This window comes from Lytechinus variegatus, chromosome 2, assembly GCF_018143015.1.
Source record: "Lytechinus variegatus isolate NC3 chromosome 2, Lvar_3.0, whole genome shotgun sequence".
Taxonomy (NCBI): Eukaryota; Metazoa; Echinodermata; class Echinoidea; order Temnopleuroida; family Toxopneustidae; genus Lytechinus; species Lytechinus variegatus.
In genome coordinates this window covers 81,262,819-81,285,066 of record NC_054741.1, presented here as the reverse complement: position 1 = coordinate 81,285,066, position 22,248 = coordinate 81,262,819, and the positions used below count along the sequence as shown (strand labels likewise).

General features: G+C 35.6%; 1 protein-coding gene across 3 annotated transcripts in view; it reads left to right on the top strand.

Annotated features, from left to right (window-relative positions):
• LOC121409235 (protein retinal degeneration B-like) overlaps positions 1-19,013 on the top strand; it is a 75,223-nt gene extending 56,210 nt beyond the window's left edge. For all 3 annotated transcript variants that reach the window (XM_041601103.1, XM_041601102.1, XM_041601104.1), the window contains 15 exons: positions 3,851-3,934; positions 4,285-4,534; positions 5,153-5,360; positions 6,933-7,318; positions 8,305-8,558; positions 8,926-9,096; positions 9,864-10,001; positions 11,319-11,479; positions 12,818-12,934; positions 13,735-13,854; positions 14,694-14,842; positions 15,675-15,824; positions 16,168-16,351; positions 17,109-17,237; positions 17,955-19,013. In XM_041601103.1, coding sequence (XP_041457037.1) covers positions 3,851-3,934; positions 4,285-4,534; positions 5,153-5,360; positions 6,933-7,318; positions 8,305-8,558; positions 8,926-9,096; positions 9,864-10,001; positions 11,319-11,479; positions 12,818-12,934; positions 13,735-13,854; positions 14,694-14,842; positions 15,675-15,824; positions 16,168-16,351; positions 17,109-17,237; positions 17,955-18,230 — 2,777 coding nt within the window. In that variant the 3' untranslated portion in view covers positions 18,231-19,013. The remainder of the gene's footprint in view (positions 1-3,850; positions 3,935-4,284; positions 4,535-5,152; positions 5,361-6,932; positions 7,319-8,304; positions 8,559-8,925; positions 9,097-9,863; positions 10,002-11,318; positions 11,480-12,817; positions 12,935-13,734; positions 13,855-14,693; positions 14,843-15,674; positions 15,825-16,167; positions 16,352-17,108; positions 17,238-17,954) is intronic.
• The last annotated feature ends 3,235 nt before the right edge of the window (positions 19,014-22,248 follow it).

Genomic DNA, 22,248 nt, shown 5'->3' with positions numbered 1-22,248 from the left:
AATTGTGGAGTGCTTGGATATGAATGGGTCTATTGCATATAATTGCTATGTACTTTGAGATAGTGGGATAATATATATATAGTACCTTTTTAGATAGATAGATAGATAGATGGATAGATGAATAGAGAGAAAGATATGTAGATATGTAAATAAATTCGTTATAAAAAGATAGGTCAACATATACATGTATAAATATATAATCACTGATAAATAGAAAGATGAAACATAAAAAAGTGGAGAGACAAATGGATATATTTTTTGGATAATGTCAGGTTACGGTTACATTATGGCCAGCATATTATATTGCAGTACTAAATTAGCACAGTTCCTTATTCCTGTATCATTTGGAAATCACCAATGACCATTGTATACCTTATTAGAATTTCCTTTTATTTAACTCTTGATATATAATGTAGCTAGTCACTCTGAAAATGAGTGTAGATTTGCATGCATTGTATGAATAGGTCATGCATGTTGTATTTGCATCATTTTGAAAATGAATCATAGTATTTAAACATACTGCAATGCACCCCTGTTACACCAATTTTCTGCCCTTCAATTTGGATTTCTCTGTGACAAGAATTAATATGACCTTCTACCTTTGTCACTTGACAAATGAATTCAATTATCAAAATACTGCTTTAATTGTAAAATGATTTTTCCAGGCTTTTTCAGATAATACAGGTGTTAATTAAGATGTTTGCTGTATCATTGAACTTGAGCCAAAAAGTGGGTCATAATGCTAGAGGAGTACATACTGTTTGTGCCTGGACCATGTCAAATAAGGGAATACCCTCGATAAGCCCTTGTGGCTTTTGGTATTCCCTCCGTATTCAATTTGTAATGTATTTTTTTGCATGTATTTCCCCCCTTTTTTTTCTCTTAAATTTGTAACCATATTTATCTTTGTAATATTTTCATGTGAAATGTGTTCTTTTTTGTGATTTGCTGATTATGTATGTTTTTATATTTGAATATGGAAATAAATGAAATGAAATGAAAAAATGGGGGCAGTTATCAATTTGATTTCAATGAAATTTGACATTTTTATTCCATAATAGTAAGAGCCTGTCATGAGCTTTTACTACACAATACATAAAGACAAGTAAAGTTGGATTTTCATTTGAAAAAAAAAAAACCTTATCAAAAAAATTTCAGAACTTATGCATCTCTGCACTCATTTGTAGCTTCAAATATTGATATCTCAAAAGAGTAAATTATTTTGTAAACAAGTGCCCTTTGAATTGGGTTATGTTAGATTGGCATGTTGTATGTTACATGGGGCATACCACTGATGAAATATACCTAAACGGGTGTGATACTAAATAGTGGTGCTATTCATGTCTACTTAATAGTAATAAAGTATTTTTAAGTACAAGATTGAAACAAGGACAAATATTGAAAGACACCATGAAAACATGTTATCTGGTGTTTGAGATTGTTGCGAGGGGCCTGGTATATGCTGACTTGATGCTTTCGCTCTGTGCATACCGGTAGACATGACATTTAGAGGGTGTGCAACCACGAGGAGTAATGACTCGTGAAAGGATGCTGATAATTGTATTAAAATGAGAGAGTAATTCCTACTCTTGGTATCATGGCTTCATGTGAGAGTGAGTTAATTGGGTGTTACTGCCTCCAGGGAGTTCTGCAGTGGGCTACAGAGGTGTTGGGACCAGGATGGATTGGAATAAGAGGTGAAAGAGTTGGGGAGAGATAGAGGGTACAAGGTATAGTGTGTTTACTTTGAAAGTCAGTTTATTTCATTTGAAATTGTGTGAAGGGTTACATGTTAAAACATAAATGCTTTGTTTCAATGTTTTCTCAGTCTCCTACAAAAAAAATATTTGCATTTCTTGTGCAAAGTTAAAATAGTTACAAACAAACGACTAAAACAGTCATGTAGTTACCAGTGGTCACTCACATTGCAGTCACCGTCTTTAAAATGTATGATTTAGATCATTTTGTTTCCTTCAATATTGAATTTTTCTTTGTAAGAAAGTGTATTCTAAAATTTCTTTTCATATTTATTACAATGACTTGCAATTACGTGAACATGTACCTTTAATACACGGAATGATGATAGGTACCAGTCGCATGATTGGCTTGTCAACGATCATGTGACATCAGTCAATCTTAGAGATGCTTTAAGAGAAATATCAGTCACAAATTTGTGATTGATTTATTAATTATAAATTCCCTGGTATAGGAGATCTGTGCTTATATGTACTTTCTGTTTCAAGGAGCAGACAAGTTAACAATCACAAAATTCTGATGGATTACAAGGTATTTGCAAAGATGTCATTAAATTAGGGACCTAAAATCTCCTTGGTATTGTCCCGTTATCCCTTTGAACATAGGCCCTACATATGAGGTGCAGGTTACTGGTAAGCATAATTTTTACTGCAAAATATTGCTTCTATTCATTTAATGTGGCATGTGACTTAAAAACCTGAGCAAATTGTAGCATCAAAAATTTGTCAAAAAATGTTGTTTTGGTTTGTCAGTCTGGGAATCTCTGAAGCCCACATTGTACAACTGTCCAAACATTGAGTAGGTGTGTAGATCAATAATGAACTATCATGACCTTTCTATCTCCTGTACTTTTTCTCCTTTGCCATGTTTTGCAGCTGGATGAAACCTACAGAGAGGAGAGGGTATAGATGGAGGGATGGGTGGAGGAGATGGGGGAGGAAAAGGAAGATAGAAATTGAGTGGGAGAGGGAGAGTGAGTTGGAGGATGGGAGGAAAGGAAGTTGAAGACTGAAAAATGATGGTGTTTGTTAAAATGAATTAAGTGACTGACAGGGAAGGGAGGCAAAAAGGGATAGTGAAGATTGATAAGGGTGAATGTTCAGCAATCTTGGATATAAGTAGACTATAAACTGACTACTGTGAAGTTTTATATGTAAGAATAAGGGAAAGGATTGAGGGAGGGATATTGGGAATAAGGATCTCTCAACAAAGATCACCAAATTAATTTGGTAATTAAAGGAGGGAGAATAACAAACAAATAAGCTCGCAAATTGGGACATCCGAAGGCCTAGAAAGATATTGATATGTTGCCCTCTCATGCTTAAAATCAGAAAGTTTTGCCCGGCTGGTCGATTACAGTTTTAAAAATCTTATTTTGTTTTAAATATATACCTGCAGCTTTGCTGCACAAAAAATAATAATGCATGGGATGATTTATTTATGCAATAAACTTCATATTTAAGTGTGTTTTAAGCCATTAAATACAAATTTGAGTATTTTTGCCCAAATCTAGCATTTTCTCACAAAAAAAAATGCATTTGTATATTTTGTATCTGCTAAAGAAAATTTTAAAAAAGCAACCCTGTTGCATTTTTTCAGTCGGATGATGGCAACAATTTTTTAGGCCTTTTAGCATATTTGCTTTAGTACCTTCTACAAGGCTCTCTGTCATACTCCCATAAATATATATTTTTTTCATTGCCCTGAAATCATGATCATTTTGCTACTCATAAGTAATATTGCTGTATCCAATCTTTTCTTTTTCATTTTGCAGATTGGCTTTCCTCTTTCTAAAGCATTCAAAAACCTTCATTGCTTGTTGACATCTGTCAGACAATGCACTCCAGGCATATCAGACTAACATGATTAAAACCATCCAGAATTGAACTAATGACAACATTCTTCCTCTGTGTCTCTCTGTTTTCATGCATTTTCCCGCTACCTTTTCCTCCTCCTCCTCCTCCTTCTTTATGCTGCACTGCTATATTTCTCCTGCTGCAGCCTAATATCTTCTTCCATCACCCTTATTTCAGAGTTTGACGATTCCATCTTATTTGATCATTCTTTGTCTTTGTTTTTTTCTGTAATGATATAGATTGGCAGGATGATCAAGAGGATGATGGACCTCTGCTATCTCATTGGAGCTCTGAAGATGTCCTTAGTCCAGTTTCATTAGAAGGTATGTTATAAAAAAAATTATCTAAGTTATTATGAATAATACAATGATTCGTATTACACCAGTAGATATGCTGCTCAAGAAATATTTTGGACTTCATTCCAGTTTAAGTTTTACACTGATTGTCTGTCAGCAAATTGCCAGAAATTATATGATAGTATTAAAATGACTTTTGTTAGCATGTATCAATCCATCATCTGTAGGCCGTACAGGTTGATATGATTTTGAGCTGATTTGGTCTTTGCTTTGATCAAACTGCTTGCAATAAAACAAATCCTTGATAATCTCAAATTCACACATCCTCCAATCATTTTATACATCCATAATAAACTGATATTGCTTTCCACCATCAGATGAAGCAGGAGGCTCTCAATTTGCTGGTAACCTGCAGTCAGATATCACAGTACTCTTCTTGGTGCTTCATGGTGGTAATGTCCTGGATGGTATGCAGGAGACGGGGGCAAAGAGCAGTGATATCAACACCTTCAAGACTGCCTTTGATGCAGTGGTGAGGGCGCACTTCCCCGTAGCACAGGGTCACATAGCGGTCAAACTGGTGTCATGTCCACCAACATGCCATGAAGCTGTAAATTTGATAACAAGGTAGGATTGAACATTAGTTACTAATTTTTTTAAAGAAAGCTGTTCATGTTGTCTTCGTAAGTCGAAGTATCACGGTCAAATGAAATTATGGTGGAAAAGAATTTTATTGATGCAGCAAATTTGGATAGTCCTCTTGAAACAATGTAGGATGGTTTAATCATATGATATTTGTTTTATTGGGAAAGGTTAACCCACAATATACTCAACCATAATTGTGGAAACTATGGAGGTGCGGTGGCCAAGTGGTCTATGTCGCCTGGCTATACATGGAAAGTCCGGGGTTCGATCCCTGCAGTGGTACCTATGTCCGTGATCAAGGCATTTATCGTGCATTTAAAAAAATGGAATGCATTATTGATAACTAGATGTGCACTTGTTTGTTTTTTATAATAATAATAATAATAATTGAGGAAATTGGTGTGTATATGGTGAATTTCATGATGACATGTTGCTTGAATTTGTATCTTAATAATACTCTCATTTTCTTTGGATCCATGATAGGTGTTAGGATCCTAAAGTTTCACTCTTATTGTATGATGCTACAATAGATACTGCATCAATATATAGCTGATTCATTTTGTCTGTACTGGTTAATCTGGGTTTCTGTTTATCATATAGCCTTGGGCCATGTGGTGTTGATGCCACATCATCAGCCTTTGACAACAAGCTGCAGACAAACACAGATTTTGTTCCCATCGGAGCTCTCTCTATCATGGCCACCTCCAACCCTGACTACCTAGAGTCTGTAACTGCTACGGTTGGTAGGATGAATGCTGCTTACCATGAGTTTGTTAAGTCCCAGGAAGGCCATGGATTCCAAGGACAGGTATCATAAATCTTAACTTTCTCTGAGATGAGTTGTATTTATAGTGAAGTTAATATTTTATCTTCACTGGTCTCACAATATTCAAAGCAGGCTAAGAATGTTTGTTGCTGGGACAGCATAATTTTATTACATGTATTCGCAGTGTTTTTTTTTTACAGTTGTATCAGTGAATCTTAACCATTCAGTGTGTTGTTTTTACCTAGAAATAGCTGGAGAAATGATTACTATTCGAGTCAAGATTTTTTTTTATCACATGATTCTCATACAGCATGGTAATAGCCCCGGAAAGTTTCTCAGTGTTGTCTTGTTTTTAATAGAGATTGGTTTTGGAAGAGATGGTATAAAACTCATTCATGATGAAATGATGAATGTGTCTATTAAAGGGGAATCCAACCCAAATAAAAAAATGTTTTTATAAGGAAAAGAAAAATCAGACAAGTTGATAGGTGAAAGTTTGAACAATATTGGACAAACAACAAGAAAGTTATGAATTTTTAAAAGTTGTAAATATTGGTAATCACTATACCCATGGAGGCTTCAAATTGGCCGCATATGGGATGTCATAGTGATGTAAGGCAAGGACTATTCCTCCATGTACTCCAATACATATTTTGGCTAAAATGTAATTTTTCCCCAAAGTTTTATTTCAAATTATATTTTTCTTTCATGAGGACATAAAACAATATACTACCTGGGTTACATTTAGATTACTGCCCCAGGGGAATAGGTACTTTGGAGAAAACCACAAATCCCTGATAATAAAGTACATGGCCTATGAGAAAGTTGTCCTTGCCCCTTGTCATAATTTACTCACTGAGTTGCCAATTTGAAATCTACATAATATTATGCCCTTTTTACACAGGATTTTCTTAACCCCGGACTATCGCTAACCCCGTACTATCCTTAACCCCGTACTATTTTTTTTCCTTTTCACACATGCCAAATTGTTATTGCTAACCCCGGATAAGGAATGCTTGCTTTTTACACACGAAACTCGCTAACCCCGGACTAGTGGTTTTTGTCGATCATTCGTAGTCAAGTGCTTCACTCGTACACTTTTTACACACGCTACAATTTCCTTAACCCCGTACTATAGGTGGGGCCAAATTGCCATTTAGCCCCACCTATAGTACGGGGTTAAGCTTAGCCCACTTTCGTTTTACACATGCGATCTTAACCCCGTACTATTGCTCTTAGCACCGCAATTGGTGGGATAACCCTGCTTTTTTGCAGGGCCAAATAATCCCGTACTATAGGTGGGGTTAGCCCACTTTGCAAAAACGCTGTGTAAAACGAAAGTGGGCTAAGCTTAACCCCGTACTATAGGTGGGGCTAAATTGCCATTTAGCCCCACCAATAGTACGGGGTTAAGGAAATTTTAGCCTGTCTAAAAAGGGTATTAGTGATCTCAATTTTAATGCAGCTATAACTGTCTTTCTTATTGCTTGTCGGATTTCTTTCAAACTTTCACCATTCTGTTTAATTTATTTTTCTCCTTCCCGACACAACATTTTATGGCCAAGGCTGGATTCCCCTTTAATAACATGTATCTTCTATTTTTGTTGTTTCCAGGTGTGTGTCGTAGGAGATTGCATGGGTGCCATCCTAGGGTATGATGCGTTAGCTAGGGGTACATTTATCACCCCACAGCAGTATCTGTCACCATCAATCAGCACCATGAGTAACTGTACCTTCTATGATGCACCCATCTCCCCACCAGGCTCATCCACGCCCCCTTCCGGCTCCCCTACCCCTAATAGTATCTCCCCTGCCACGCCCCCTGGGAACACCAACCAGCTCTCGCCCACTCCTCTACAGTCTTCTATCATCACCCATAAGTGTCCCAGTAACAGTACAATTGAGATGCTGAGGTCCACTGATGCATTTGATGGGGGGCCAAGGAAGCCCACTGCTACCAGTTCAAACAACCTCCAAGCAATGCATGATTCTGGCACAAGGTAAACTTTCCTCTATTTTTTTCATTTATTTTTTTACCTGTATATTCATCCTGTAAAAGATTATCTGATAGATAAGCATGTACATGAACCATCTACTTGTAAAAAGTTTACATTTTTCCTAAGGTAAGTCAATTTACTAGTAGGTTGATATGAAATAAAGTATAAGGACAGCAAGAAATCTTTTTCCAGAGGAAATGTGTGTTTTATCCCTCCCTGCCTTTCTTTCACTGCATACCTTCTCATTCTGAAATGTCTCTTGTGTTTCAAACCTCTCCTTTTTTGTCTCGCCTGAATAGCAGAGCAAGACTATAGGCGCCGCTTTTCTGACAGCGGCAGCGTCGTCAACATCATATCTTAACCAAAGGTTAAGTGTTTGAAATGTTATATGGGCCTAGTTCATGAAACTTTGACATAATGGTCATCAAGTATCACTGATCGTCTTGCACAAGTCCTTGGTCACCCGATCAAGGTCAAATGTCATTTAGGCTTTTAGGGTCGATGAACATAGTATTTGATCATCATGTGTATGGTGTTTTTTGTAAATGATTAGTCTATAGTAGTTTCCAAAGTCAGCTCTGCTGCTATATTGAATCACGTAATGCAGGCGAGACTGCCAGAGGAGCGCCACTTGTTCCCTCTTTGCACCACTTCAATCAATAGTTGACATTGGGTAATATGTAGTGTTAGTATGTATTGTAGTAGCTAAAACTGATAAGTTAATGTCAATAATGAACTGCTCAATTTGGAGTATTCTGAAGAAACTGTCCTTTCAATTAGGTCTTTGTGAAACTATCACACTATGATAGTGTTAGTTGCCTCTTCTATAGTAATGGAGAAGGCAACCATGTATATTCTTTTTAAACCTTCTGTCTTGAGTATCATTTTGTTTATTAGCATCTCAAATGTCAGTGTCAGACTGTTTCTGTGAATAAACACAGATTAATTTTCAAGCTATTTTTCTAACCAATGTTAATCTCTTGTTACAGGTATACAGCACCATCCCATGAGAGAGTGAAGCGCTTTTCCAATCCGATAGCTTTCTCTAACCGTGACTCAGTGCAGAGCTATAGCTCTGATATCGGCCCTGACGGCAGGAGAATCAGCCTCTGTTCACAGGTCAGCATGACCTCTGACATGATGCTACCAAAGGTCGAATTTGAGGTCACGCATTTCTTCATGTTTGGTTCACCGCTCGGCCTGGTGCTTGCATACAGGAGATCACTCCAGGACTTCAGACCAAGTAAGTCCTCTCTTTTCTAAGCAAGATCAAGTTTGAACAAGATAGCAATTCTTTGGTTCCCTCTTTCTGAAATCCACTTAAATGTGTGCTTTTGAGATTGTGTAGTAAAAGTGTGCTAAAAGAAAAGTGTGATAATACTGTAAATCTGTGTTAATCATAGTTTGTACCATGGTACAATTGAAACCTCTTGAGAGAATATGAGCCAATTAGTTTTACCCCAGACCATGATGTGTCAAGAACAGAGGGATGCAGTAAGTAACATTTTAAAAGTCATGAACTTTAGGCAAATAAGTTATTAACTTTTTATGCCTACATCCAAGGTATAATGATCGCATGTTCCCCTTTTGATACATTCTACTACCACCAGCCCTGCCTTTAAAACCAGCCTGCAGTCAGCTTTACAACCTGTTCCATCGGACCGATCCCTCGGCAGCCCGGTTAGAACCTCTCCTACACAGCAAGTTTTCTGTAGTGACACCATTCTCTGTAGAGAGGTATCAGAAGTATCCCAGGGGCGATGGAAGGTCTAGTGGACTCAGTAAGTACAGGATTCTATGATTATAGGTATTGGGTTGTTGCAGATATCAATTATTTGGAGGGGAAAATAGATAAAAATCAACATGAATTAAAATCCTTTCCAATCCAAAGTGCTGCACGCACACTACTTGATGTGAATAGTTACAGTTATAATGCGCTTTACACTTTGTTTCTAAGCGCTTTATCTTGGAATTTTTATTACACCGGTCATCGGATCCTGACATGCCCGCACACAAGATATGCACTTTCTCCATTCCCTGGGAGCATTCCAACAAGAGTTCCAAGACTCAATTGCTAGGCATACTACATAGGCTTTCGCATCCTACCCGGTACCTATTAAACACCTGGGTGGAGAGTGGCAAAGTGTGGATTAATGCCTTGTGAAAGGATGCTAGCCTATGTGGGATTTGAACACACAACCCTCTGATTGCAAGGCAAGAGTCAGAACCACTACACCATTCCACTTCCATGTTTGGGCCACTAAAACAATATTTCACTACCACAGAATGATCAGCTTATAGTCCTTGCAATCCATAATTGTAGAAGTGTAAATTTCTGACATAATTCAGTGCAAGAGAAATGTTCTGAAATTATTGAAAGATGTTGAACATTGAGTAGGCCTATGCTTAAATTTGCCAACACACGTACATTTAAGCATGTGTATTAGTTGTAACATTATTATTCAATACTTACAAAAGTTTGTTGTTTTGTAGTATTATATTTATAAATTGTTTTTTATCTGATGATATTGACCTTTGTTATTTACAGTTGATGCTATAACTACCAACATGTTACTATTTTCTGAGGGGAGAGCTGAAGGGTACGGTAGAAGACACCCAAGCGTAGCTAGCTCAGCCAGTGAGGCGGGGGAGACTGAAGGGGTCTTGTCTGGACCTGCTTTACACAGTGAGTTCCTCTTATCTAATCTAGAGTCTGTAACACAAAGTTTTAGCGATTGATCATAAAGTTGATCTATATGCTTTATTACACACAATGATCAATATTATCAATTATAAAAATCAGTCGTATGATCAAACACTATGCTTTGTGTTATCGAACTGAGGAACCTAGCATCTAAACACTACAGACATAAGCTCCAACTGACCAAAATTGAAGTTCAGTGATGAAAATTTTAGTACCCAGTTATTTACCTAGGTTATGACAACTTTTGAAAAAAGTGAATATGATTAAAAGGTAATTCATATTTTTCACCTATAATATGTATTCAATGAATGAAACACAATTCTGGCCCAGGGCTGTGGCGTAATCTTCTACCCAACTGGCCGGAAGTCATTTATTCGACATAGCATTAAGCTTTTGGCTCCCTGATGACTATATCATCAGAAAGCTAAGCTTGTGCAGCTTGTTCCTTGATAGCCAAATTTTCTGGCTTGAACTTTGAGAAGGTGTGCCTACTTACACCATCGTGTGTACCCTTGGCATTTATGAGAGACATTGAGTACTCATATACATAGTTACCAAATGACAACACACAATGTCATGCACTGAATAGTACACAGACAATAATCATCTGCTAGCAAGGACTATACCATTGGTTCATCACAGGTCACCTGACAAGGCACGTTTATTTAGGCAATTTCAATGAAATTTGGAGAAGTCCACAGATTGCTTGATAATATTTCTAGTGATATTGACACAATAATAATAATAATAATAGGCATTTATATAGCGCCATCTATCTAGAAATATTCTATTCTGAGGCGCACAAGAAAAGAAAGAATGAGAAAGTTTGGATGAGTGTCAAAGTGCCAATAACTAATACTGTTAGAAAAGATAAGATTTCAGTTTGGATTTAAAGGTCTCCAGTGATTGTATAATTCTTAAATTTAATGGCAAATTATTCCAGAGAGAAGGTGCTGAGGCAGAGAAAGCTCGTGCACCATATGCTACACGTGTCTTGGGAGTCTTAAGAAGTTGCTGGTGTGATGATCTCAGGCTTCTAGCTGGTGCATAAGGCATGACAAGGTCTTGTAGATATTTTGGTGCCAAACCATTAAACACTATCCAAGTGAGAAGAAGTATTTTAAATTCTATACGCTTCCGGATTGGCAACCAATGTAGCTTTTGGAGAATTGGTGAGATGTATTGATATTTTGATGTACCAGTTGATGTACAATGTAGTTTTAATAGACTCAACCCTTTTATGGAATGAAAATTTTGTGTTCATATTGTATAACTGGATATTTTATGAATCATTTTCAGCCGTTAATGCTATCACATCAAAATGGTGGGGCAGTAAGAGGCTGGACTTCGCACTCTATTGTCCCGAGGCACTGCAGGCATTCCCGACTGGCGCCCTCCCTCATCTATTCCATGCCAGTTACTGGGAGTCAACAGATACCATAGCTTTCATTCTAAGACAGGTAAGAGAGAAAGAGAGAGGGGGTGAGAGAATAAACTTAAGTATAAATAAAGTTACAAGTTGTTTAATATTAATTACTTTGATTGTAGGCTAGCATATTGGTCTTGCAATGTATTTGTGAATGTCAAACTAAGGCCTCTCAACCCCGCCACACATTACCTGATCCCACTACAACAACATTTTTTTAACATTAAATATGAAAGATCAAAGAAGTAAATTATTTTATATGAAGTTCGGCATAATGCTAGGAATGATAAATTCAAAATTCTGCTTTGCTGAAAGCCTTATGGTCTGAGTAAATCAGATTCAAGCCACAGCCGATGATTACATCATAACAATTTTGAAAAATGTTTGATTTGCTTCCATTCCTGCTGGGAGGCTCGAAATAGACTGAAAGTTTGATTCTATTATTAACACCACTATTTGGAACAGATAGATAAGAACTAGCTTGGAATGTTCATATCAAATGCTGCTATGATTTCTTTGAAAATCAAATCGCAATAAACAAATCATGAAGTATGCTTGCAAGCATCTTTTCATCTCTACTCATCATTTCATCGTACACAAATCAATAGGGTATTTAGTGAAGCTGCTGTGAATGATGTTTAATGGGATCCCTGCTAAAAAAAGAAGCAGATACAGGTATTGTTATATACCCCTCGACATTTACTCCTACGATATTTGCTCCTGGTGTATTTGAGGGTATAGAGATTAGGTTTTATCTTTGGCTTAACATTCAGATTTTCCATCGGAGCAATTGTCGCCAGATCAAATGTCATGGAACCACCTTTTGACCCTGATGTTGTCTTTGAATGTTTCAGGTGTTTCACAATGACAGTGTGAGTGTACGAATTGGTAGAATTGACTTGATACCTTTTGACCCTGATGGTGTCTTTGAATGTTCCAGGTGTTTCACAATGACAGTGTGAGTGTACGAATTGGTAGAATTGACTTGATACCTTTTGACCCTGATGGTGTCTTTGAATGTTCCAGGTGTTTCACAATGACAGTGTGAGTGTACGAATTGGTAGAATTGACTTGATACCTTTTGACCCTGATGGTGTCTTTGAATGTTCCAGGTGTTTCACAATAACAGTGTGAATTTACAGATTTGGTAGAATTGACTTGATACCTTTTGACCCTGATGGTGTCTTTGAATGTTCCAGGTGTTTCACAATGACAGTGTGAGTGTACGAATTGGTAGAATTGACTTGATACCTTTTGACCCTGATGGTGTCTTTGAATGTTCCAGGTGTTTCACAATAACAGTGTGAATTTACAGATTTGGTAGAATTGACTTGATACCTTTTGACCCTGATGGTGTCTTTGAATGTTTCAGGTGTTTCACAATGACAGTGTGAGTGTACACGCTGGTGATGGGACGGCTGTTGCTAACTTCATTCCTGCCCAGCCAAGAGAAAAATGGCAGCGCAAAAGAACATCAGTGAAAATGAAGGTGAGATAGGAAACCATTTCAGGTGCTTGTAGCAGTTTTTTATTGAAAATAATTTCATTTAAAAATCTGTTGATGTTGACATTGGTGTAAGTGCTGTTTTGTTCACATAAATGAGGCAGAGCTGCCTAGTAGAACTGAAAAGTGAGAAAAATACTGATAGTTTAATGTAAAATACTGATTTCTAAAGTTTTAGCTTTATGTGTTGTCCTATGGTATTTTTGAAAATACTGATTTCCTCACCGAAATACTGATTTTCAACATTAAAAATACTGAAATGTTCTTTTTCAGGTTGGCAGCTCTGATGAGGCCCCACAAATTTGACAGATCTCATGACTTAAGTTTTCTTGTGGAATAAAGATGAAAATTCTTGTTAAAATCTGTTTCAAGTTACCTCTCCAAAGTGCATGTCTCTATCTGATTCGTTCCTCATTTATATGAATATGCATGCCCAAAACCAGTTATGATGTGGAGGATATAGAATGACATTTGAGTGTTATTGGATAGATTTTGTGATTTTACATGAAAATTAATTTTGATTGATGGATAGATGAACAGTAACAAGTCTTCATATGAAGGCCTTCTTCGAACCTAATAGAAACAAAAGTAGAAGAGTTCCCCTTCAGAGTGCACATAAGTATTATAGCAATGAAGCTATGCATTGACAATAATGATTTTATGTGACCTGGACTTATCTATGATAATCTTTATATTGTTTTGTATATTTATATTTCATTCTAAGAATGTGATATCAAACCAGCCGGACTTTGATATAATCGCTGTATATCCTTTTTTTCCAACAGCAAAGTGTAAATCCGAATCACAGAGCTAAGGATGTTGTAGTAGTAGAGGGTTCTCCTCAGATGTTAGTAGGAAGATTCATGTACAGTACATTGGACATGGTTACATTAACCGGAGAAAAGGTTTGTAGAATTAATCATCAGAAATACTCCTCCTCCTCCTCTTCATGTTTATATACTTGTTAATGTGAGAATAGATAATGAATGCAATTTTAACATATTGCACATTGTTTTATTTTTCTGCAATCTGATTTTGACCCCCCCCCCCTAAAAAAAAATCTAGTTATGTTGTGTCATCAAAATCATATATTCCCACAGTAATATTGTATGAATAATAGAGTTGAATGATATTGCTATTGTGAGTACCCTTATAATGATAAAGAAAAATTAGGCCCCAAGATAGGTTAAGAATATTGAATTGTGGGCATATAGTACACACAAATATTTATGTTGATCCTGAAATAAGAGAAATTTAGTTCATTATATCTTGGGGAAAATGCAAATTACTATTAGGGTGGATATTTGAATTTGGACAACATTTTACTCGAGATTATTGAAAATCAAACATACTCTATGAAGAAGAAGAAGAAGAATTAATATTTGGGTGGATATCTGGATTCTTACAACATTTCACTTGAGATTATTGAAAATCAAACATACTCTTATTATTATTATCATTATGTTTGTTTTTTGTTAACTTTTGGACTCCTGCCATTTAACAGGTGTTCCATTTTCCATTTATTTCTCTTATAATCTTTATTTGCTATGCTTATCTATTTGATTAATTCTTTTTTATGTACATGTATATTTCAACTGTACATATTTTGATGTTTTTAATTGAAATATTGAATAAACTAGATAATTCAAGAGGATACATTATACATGGATACATGGAACTTGGTGTTATGTTAAATGAGTATTGAATGTGATGTGCAAAAATGCTTTCCTTTGATTGGTTATAGGTGGACATTCATATAATGACACAACCTCCCTCTGGAGAATGGGTTCATTTTGCAACTGAAGTAACCAGTAGTAACGGCAGGGTTTCATATACCATTCCAGAAGCAAGAAGACTAGGTCAGGGTATTTATCCAGTCAAGATGGTTGTCAGGTCAGCAACCCTTTTTAAAACAATTTCAATTTACTTATTGATTTAGTCATAAGACATTTAACTATCAAGATCCACATATTTCATTTGAATCCCAAAGCAAAATGTTTCATTTTTGTTTACTATTCAAAATGTGAAAATACAGTATTTCTCTTTTATTTGTAGCGGAAAGCCTTATATCTCAGTCAAGCCATTATTTTGTGGATTATAAAACAAGAAACTAAAATGTAGCCTGTATTTGAGTTAAACCAAAGTTCGTTAACTGATTGCCTACTGACTTTTGTAATTTCTATAGGTTTTGTCCTGAAATCACATATGAAACATGTTAAGAGAATTGAAAAATGAAGAAATATGAGTTATGAAGATGAATTATAATGATGCAGGAGAATGTATTCATAGCACAGAATCAATTAGGCATAGGTGAACATTGTGGGAAAATAAAAAATGATTGAGAGAATATGAATTTTCTTTGTGAGGCATTAGATACTAATATATAGGGAAACTCTGCAATGTTCTTATATTCTATTATTATTATTCTATATATATTATTATTTATTATTCTAAATATTATATTATTATATTCATGTGCTGATGTAGTCCCACACCCTTGGGATTCAATGTTTGCAGCTATGATAAGCAATGATTAGAGTTAGTGATAGGTTAAAGGTTATATTTTGTGGTAGGCTCATATATAAGTCGATTTATCATGGGAGCAATAATTTCAAGAGCAAATAGAAAGAAATCAGTTATTTATCTACACTGGAATTACATTTCCAAAGATTTTGCTTTAGATTCCAATAGAAAATGATATTTGTTTGTTTGTAATTTTAACCAGGGGTGACCACACATCAGCAGACTCCTATTTGACAGTCGTACCACCTAAGACTGAGTGTGTAGTGTTTAGCATAGACGGGTCATTTACAGCTAGCGTCTCTATCATGGGTCGTGACCCCAAGGTCAGGGCTGGGGCAGTCGATGTTGTGAGGTAAGAATCTTTTTAAATCCAGTTTTCCTGTATCATTTTGTTCATTGCAATAGAATTATTTCAATGTAATTGTGTAATTTAATCATCAAAATGAAAATGATCACTTGCTAAATATTGACATTAAAAAAACTGTAATTTTAATCACACTGTAATGCTTCAAGCATTCAATGTTGAAGTTAACCTGTTGTGTTAAATGTCAAGAGTATGTTTATAATTACAAAATTGTCATTCCTTTTCTCTTATTATTTGATGTAATAACATGCCAGCCCCACAGATGTTATCAGGTTCCCAAGTATGTGTAAATTCCTGTGTAATGAAGCAATAATTTTGGTTGTACATACAGACACTGGCAGGAGCTGAACTACCTAATCATCTACGTCACAGCTAGACCAAGCATGCAGAAACAAAAAGTAGTCTCATGGTTAGCACAACACAACTTCCCTCATGGGGTGGTCTCATTCTGTGATGGCATCACTACTGATCCATTACGACAGAAAGCGAACTATCTCAAGGGTCTAGTCGATCAGGTTGGTTATAATTTCACTGAAGTTTTCTTGATAAATAGGGATGTTCTTTGCAGCCTGGATGCTGAATAGCAAACTCCTTTACGTTGTAAAATGTCACAGAAAGTTCCATCAATGAAATATTTCCTAATTACAACACATTCTTTATTCTTAGTGAGTCAAGGGTTGATTCAGGACTGATCTGTTGGTACCAAATTGTTTTCATGGGATAAGCCAATCTATCAGTACATGTATATCAGTAAGGAAATTAATCAATATGTTATCAAGTCAAATCCATGGTAACCACATAAATCTGTTTTGCATAATCTGGTCTAAAAGATTGCTTTAACTGGGAGAATGTTTGACTAATGCAAGTCTACCTGTAAAGTTTCAATAAAATTTGTCAAACCTCAAGATGAGATAAGGTCTACAAAGTGCACTTTTTGATATGGAATGTGAAGTGTTGTATCTTCATTTGGAGATTGATTAATTTTTTTATGAATCAGAGCAGCTGATCTGTCTGCGTTATTCTCCAAATTTCTGATACACAATATATTGAATCAAAACTTCTCTTACAGCACATATACGTGTTGAATATGTATGTATGTATGTGTATGCACATGAATACAGATCAAGCTACACCAATACATCAACAATACAACCGAATGTAAGATTAAGCATAAATGTAAGTATGTGTATGGAATAACAAGTTAAAAAAATGTGTAATTATTTAAATGTATCTCTTTATGTTACATGCCTGTTTATTTTTCTTGATATACAGAGCAAACTGGTTATACATGCTGCATATGGTTCAAGCAAGGACATTCCTATTTACTCAAGCATTGGTCTCAAACCAACTCAGATCTTCATTGTGGGCAAGGTCTCAAAGAAATACCAATCGCAGGCAGTGGTAAGTCAGATTCTGCTTTCATAAAGAACTTTGCTAATTGCCATGGTAAAAGGGCTCAGAAACCAACCACAATGTTTCCATGGTAGTGGATCTAAAAGCAAATTACTATAAGTCTTTTTGAAATAGGGCCATGGGCTGCCTTTCATGATGCATCTTGTCAAGTGATTTTCACCGACAATTTAGATATCAACCAATCAGATGTGAAGATTTTATTAGCTTATTACAGTTTTGGTAAAATCACAGACTAAAAGCATCATGAAATATTCTGTCTCAGGAATATCCCTCACAAAGAAATAAAAATTTGCAATTTGACATTGCAATCCCATGGTCGTTGATTGGAGAGTTAGAATCTGGAAAACTTTTAAAGCAATTTGTGAGTTTTTAAGTACTTGTCATGACATGTTTAAAGAATGTTTAATAAGGTTAATGTCATTTCATGCAAAGTATGATGAGAAGTGTTTAGTCCCAGTTTTGTTTTGGTGAATTTGAGCAGGTTCCTTATCAATAAAAATTTTACAGCTGGTAGATATGTGATATAAATATTTTCCAATGCCTGTTGTATCTTGACATTGTTACTGGCAGTTTTCTTGATATAAGATATTCATCTTATTGCACAGGTTAACTTGTGTAATGTAGTAATGAACTTTGTAGAAATTCTTCATGCATGCTTGTTAGATGATATGACTTAATTTCTGTGTTTTTTTTTATTTACTGCAGGTCCTAAGTGATGGGTATGCCGCTCACCTTGATGGGGTAAGTCGATGCTCCCGTCCTGCCGTAGGAAACGCCCGTCTGGCTCTCAGAAAAGGTTGCTTTAGCCTGCCAGGTCAATCAAAGCCAGTTAGACCCGCCAAACAACCTGCAACTAGAACTGCATCCTACCATGGCATGAGCCCATCTGGACCAACGGGTATTGGGTCCGGATCGGGAGGGAGTGGAACAACGCGTACATTGAGTCGAGCAACACAGGGTTCAGTCAAGTTTGAGGTGTGAGTAATTGGATGCTTCATTGAGATGAGTTTTTGATGAGTGGCTTCTAATTATGGAACTTTTGTTGATATTATGGCTTTAGCTGTAAGGAAGTGATGAAGCAGTGTGATAGTGGAGGAAGCTTGATGCTGACTTAGATCGGCACATTGGTTTGAAAGTTGATAAACTTTCAAAAGAAGTAAGGAATGTGCAATGATGAAGTTAGATGTGTATTGCCTCGCTGGTGCACAGTATTTTGCAGCAGCAACAAAATCACACTTCAAGACTGCAGTTCTCTTGTTTCTCTCTGTATTGACTGGCCAGCTTATGCAGCATGTCTGATAAACCAAAATGAGAGGGTTTTACGGGTCGGAACCAGCATAGTCTAACCTCCTATTGTTTAGGGGCTATCATTCGGCCACAGTCATTCAGAAATCAAAGCAGGCCAGTTTCCTCTTCACTTTACTGGAAGAACAAACTGTCAACTGAAACATTGTTCTTACATACATGTTTATCTTCAAGAAGTCGTTGTTTGATGAACCAAACATTTGTAAGTTATATTCTAAGTCTTACTGACTCAAATGCATTCCAATGTAGAAAAGGAAAAAATGTAATTATGCTACTAGAAACTATGATAGTTTGTCTGTGATTTGAACAAAACATTTTTCATTTTCCTTCCACTAAAGCAAATTATCTGATAACATCTTTTGATTTTTTTTAAATGTTTGCCTCAATTCATATAAAATATAAAGTATATTTCTGTTTTGACATCACTGTGTACTTGAGCGTCCCCAAATACTCCCTCCATGTTGGATTGAAATGCCTCCTGAAAAAAAAAGCCATTTCGCAGTTCCATTGTGCCCATGATTAGAAGATTCTGCACATGATCAGAAGAAGGTCATTGGTACTAAAGTGACATGGTGTTTTGAAATTTAATGAGATAAGCATCAACTTTGATGTCTTGATTATTCATTTATTTTTTTTAATTGTGTTTTTCATTTACGTCCACAAAAAACAACTATGCGTCCACAAATGACTGGTATTTCACAGTTTGCCAAGTACATCGTGCAACATGCTATGTTATGCATTTAAAGTAGGAATGCAATAAATACCTTCATAAAGTGTTCATTGGTGTGCTATTCTAGTCACCTGGTCTATTCAATTTCTTCATCCTGCTATGTAAGGCAAGCTTACGTAATATCTTGCTTTGAAATCTGCCTATCATAATGAAAGAAATGAAAGGCGATTTGACCAAAACTGCCAGTGAAGTAACTATGAAATGGTCTATTATTTGCTTGTGGTCTATTCTAGAAAAATAACTTTATTTTCCATATGAATTTTATATTTAGCCCATCATAACTCTACAGTGCTGTTTGCATCCTTGACACCTGCATTGCTTCAAAAACATACTGATTTTAATATCACATGGATGTAAAATGTGATTTCATTACTGATAAAATATTACAAGAGCTGTTTTCCCTGTGCGAAAGATGCATGATACTTTAACATTGATCTGCATAATACCTCATTTTATTAAGTTTGAAGTTTATTTAGAATCCTAGTGTGAAATTTTCATTTTATTTTTAGAGAGAGATATTTCATATGAAATATCTTTCTTAACCTGTAAATCTCATATGCATATCATCTCTGATGAAAACCAAAACATTATTTATCATGCATTTTTGTACCTGTACCTTCTCTCTTTCTTGATTGTTTTTATTCAAGCCAAGTATTTGCCATTTTCTTACTTTTTCATGAAGAGTTCTGAATGTTAGCTTTTTCAATTTGTAACTACTATTTATTTGCATGTGTTGATTCTTTTCCACTTTTCTAAAGATATCAGTTAATATTAACTCTTCATATTTACCCTGTTATAACATTATATTCTTTCATCAGTATCAATTACTTTTTTGTATGTTTTTGGAGTTGTGTAGAGAGTTATTTAAAGGGTTGCCATTACATCTATGCTGATAGCTTGATGTTTCCACTTTTTTCAGAGTTTGGAAAATGCCAGGAAATTTCTGGAAATGATTTAATTTCATGAAATTTTGGGAAATTGTATTATTTCAATTGTAATTCAATGACTGATGCACTTCTGTTGCTTAGCATATGTAACATACTGGACCTTATTCTCAAAAGGACGTTCGACTGTACCATGGCACAAAACATGGACAATGCAGATTCATATTCATAATTATGCTTATTTCATTGCAAACGCTGGTCAAGAAAAGTCCAATTATAAATGCCCACTTTTGAAAGAGGGCTCTTAAGTGAAGTGCGACAGCGCTTGAAATCTGCATGAAACCATGATTTTGTACCATGGTGCAGTTGAAAGCTCTTCAGAATATGGGTCATTTATGTTTGTTTGATGAATGGTTATTAAAGGCATGGTTGATTGTTTACCGGTATTTATGTTTTTGTATGATTAATGTTGAGCCATAGCCATATTTACTATGCAGAGACAGAGAGGGAATAACATATTTAGAGATAAAATTTGACATTAATCAGACATTTACAGACAGCTCCCCAACACACATTGAAAAGAAATGGATTTGAAGTTTTTTTTTCCCAAGTCCATGTTATGGTCTGGACAGTCCTTTTAAAGCAATTGCTGGTCCACTCAAATCAGATGAAATCTTAATACATGAACAGTAATCTAGGGTCGTGGGTTCGAATCCTAGCCATGGCATGTTTTCCTTCAGCAAGAAATTCATCCACACTGTGCTGCACTCAACTCAGGTGAGGTGAATGGGTACCTGGCAGGATTAATTCCTTGCATGCACTGAGCGCTGGTGATGGTAGCTCGAGATTAAGCCGGGTAATAATAGCAAGGCTTTGTATCCTCAGGCAAAAAGCGCTAAATAAATCTCGCTATTATTATTATTTTAAAACACTTCAAAATCCATACTTTTTTTTCTGTGAATATATATTGAGATCTAGACATTTTCAAGATTTTTAAACTGAGTCCTTGTCAATAATTCACAGATTTTCAAAGATATGTAATCTATATAGGGCTCTAATTATTACATCAATCTCATCTCTTTAAAGCTAGCAGTGCCGTAATTTTTCATTCAGGAGGTTTAACTTTTGTCCCTGTTTATTAAAGCATTAGCAGTATGAATGTTGATTAGACAACTCAATGGCACATAATCATTCTTTCTATTATTTCCATTGTCGGGATAATTTTTAATAGCTTTGGGTTTTGAGATTCAAGGGAACTATTAATCCTTTGGAATTCCAGAATTTGACATGTTTGTCTTTAATCGTCACCACAACCATGGCTTTGTTTCCAAAAAGTTCTTGAAAATTTGAAATAGAATATAGACTATGGCATCTCTAAATGCCTTGTTAAACCAAATAAATAAATGATAAATGCTAAAGAGGCATGTGAAATATAGCATTTTGATAAATGACTTGTAGCTCTTTCATGTCTTTACCCTCCATATCTTGTTTCCCTTTCATCTGTCTGTCCAATTTCTGATAATTAAGAAGCTGTTTGAAATATCAATTTAATATAACACAGTGGTTAATAGGTGATACACCATGGATGCTATAACAGTAAAATGTATTGTTCATGCAAGAACTTTCTAGATTCAAATAAATGATAGAATGATGGAATAGGGATATGAAAGTATTTGAGAGAAGTGAAATGCCCCCCAGGTTAAATGTGTATTATATTTCAAATCACTGATTGGGATAGGCATGAATGTCAAATGCACGCAGGCAAGAATTTATCTAGTTGTAGGTTTTTATCAATATGATTTCTCATATCTTTACAGGGTCTTTAAAAATATGATTGATAACCATGCTTCTCAGAAATTATGGAATAATTAGTGCATAAGAATATTATTTATGCAATTGTGCTTTGATTGGTCACGATAGGTTGAAACTTTTTCACTTGTATAGACAAGAATCAATCTATACACAAATTATAAGTCTTTTTTTTCTTGTTGGTATTTTATATTGCACAGTGCATTGAAATGATAATGAAAGTATGTAATGCATGTGTTTTTTTTATTGATATAATTTTACGAAAAGAATG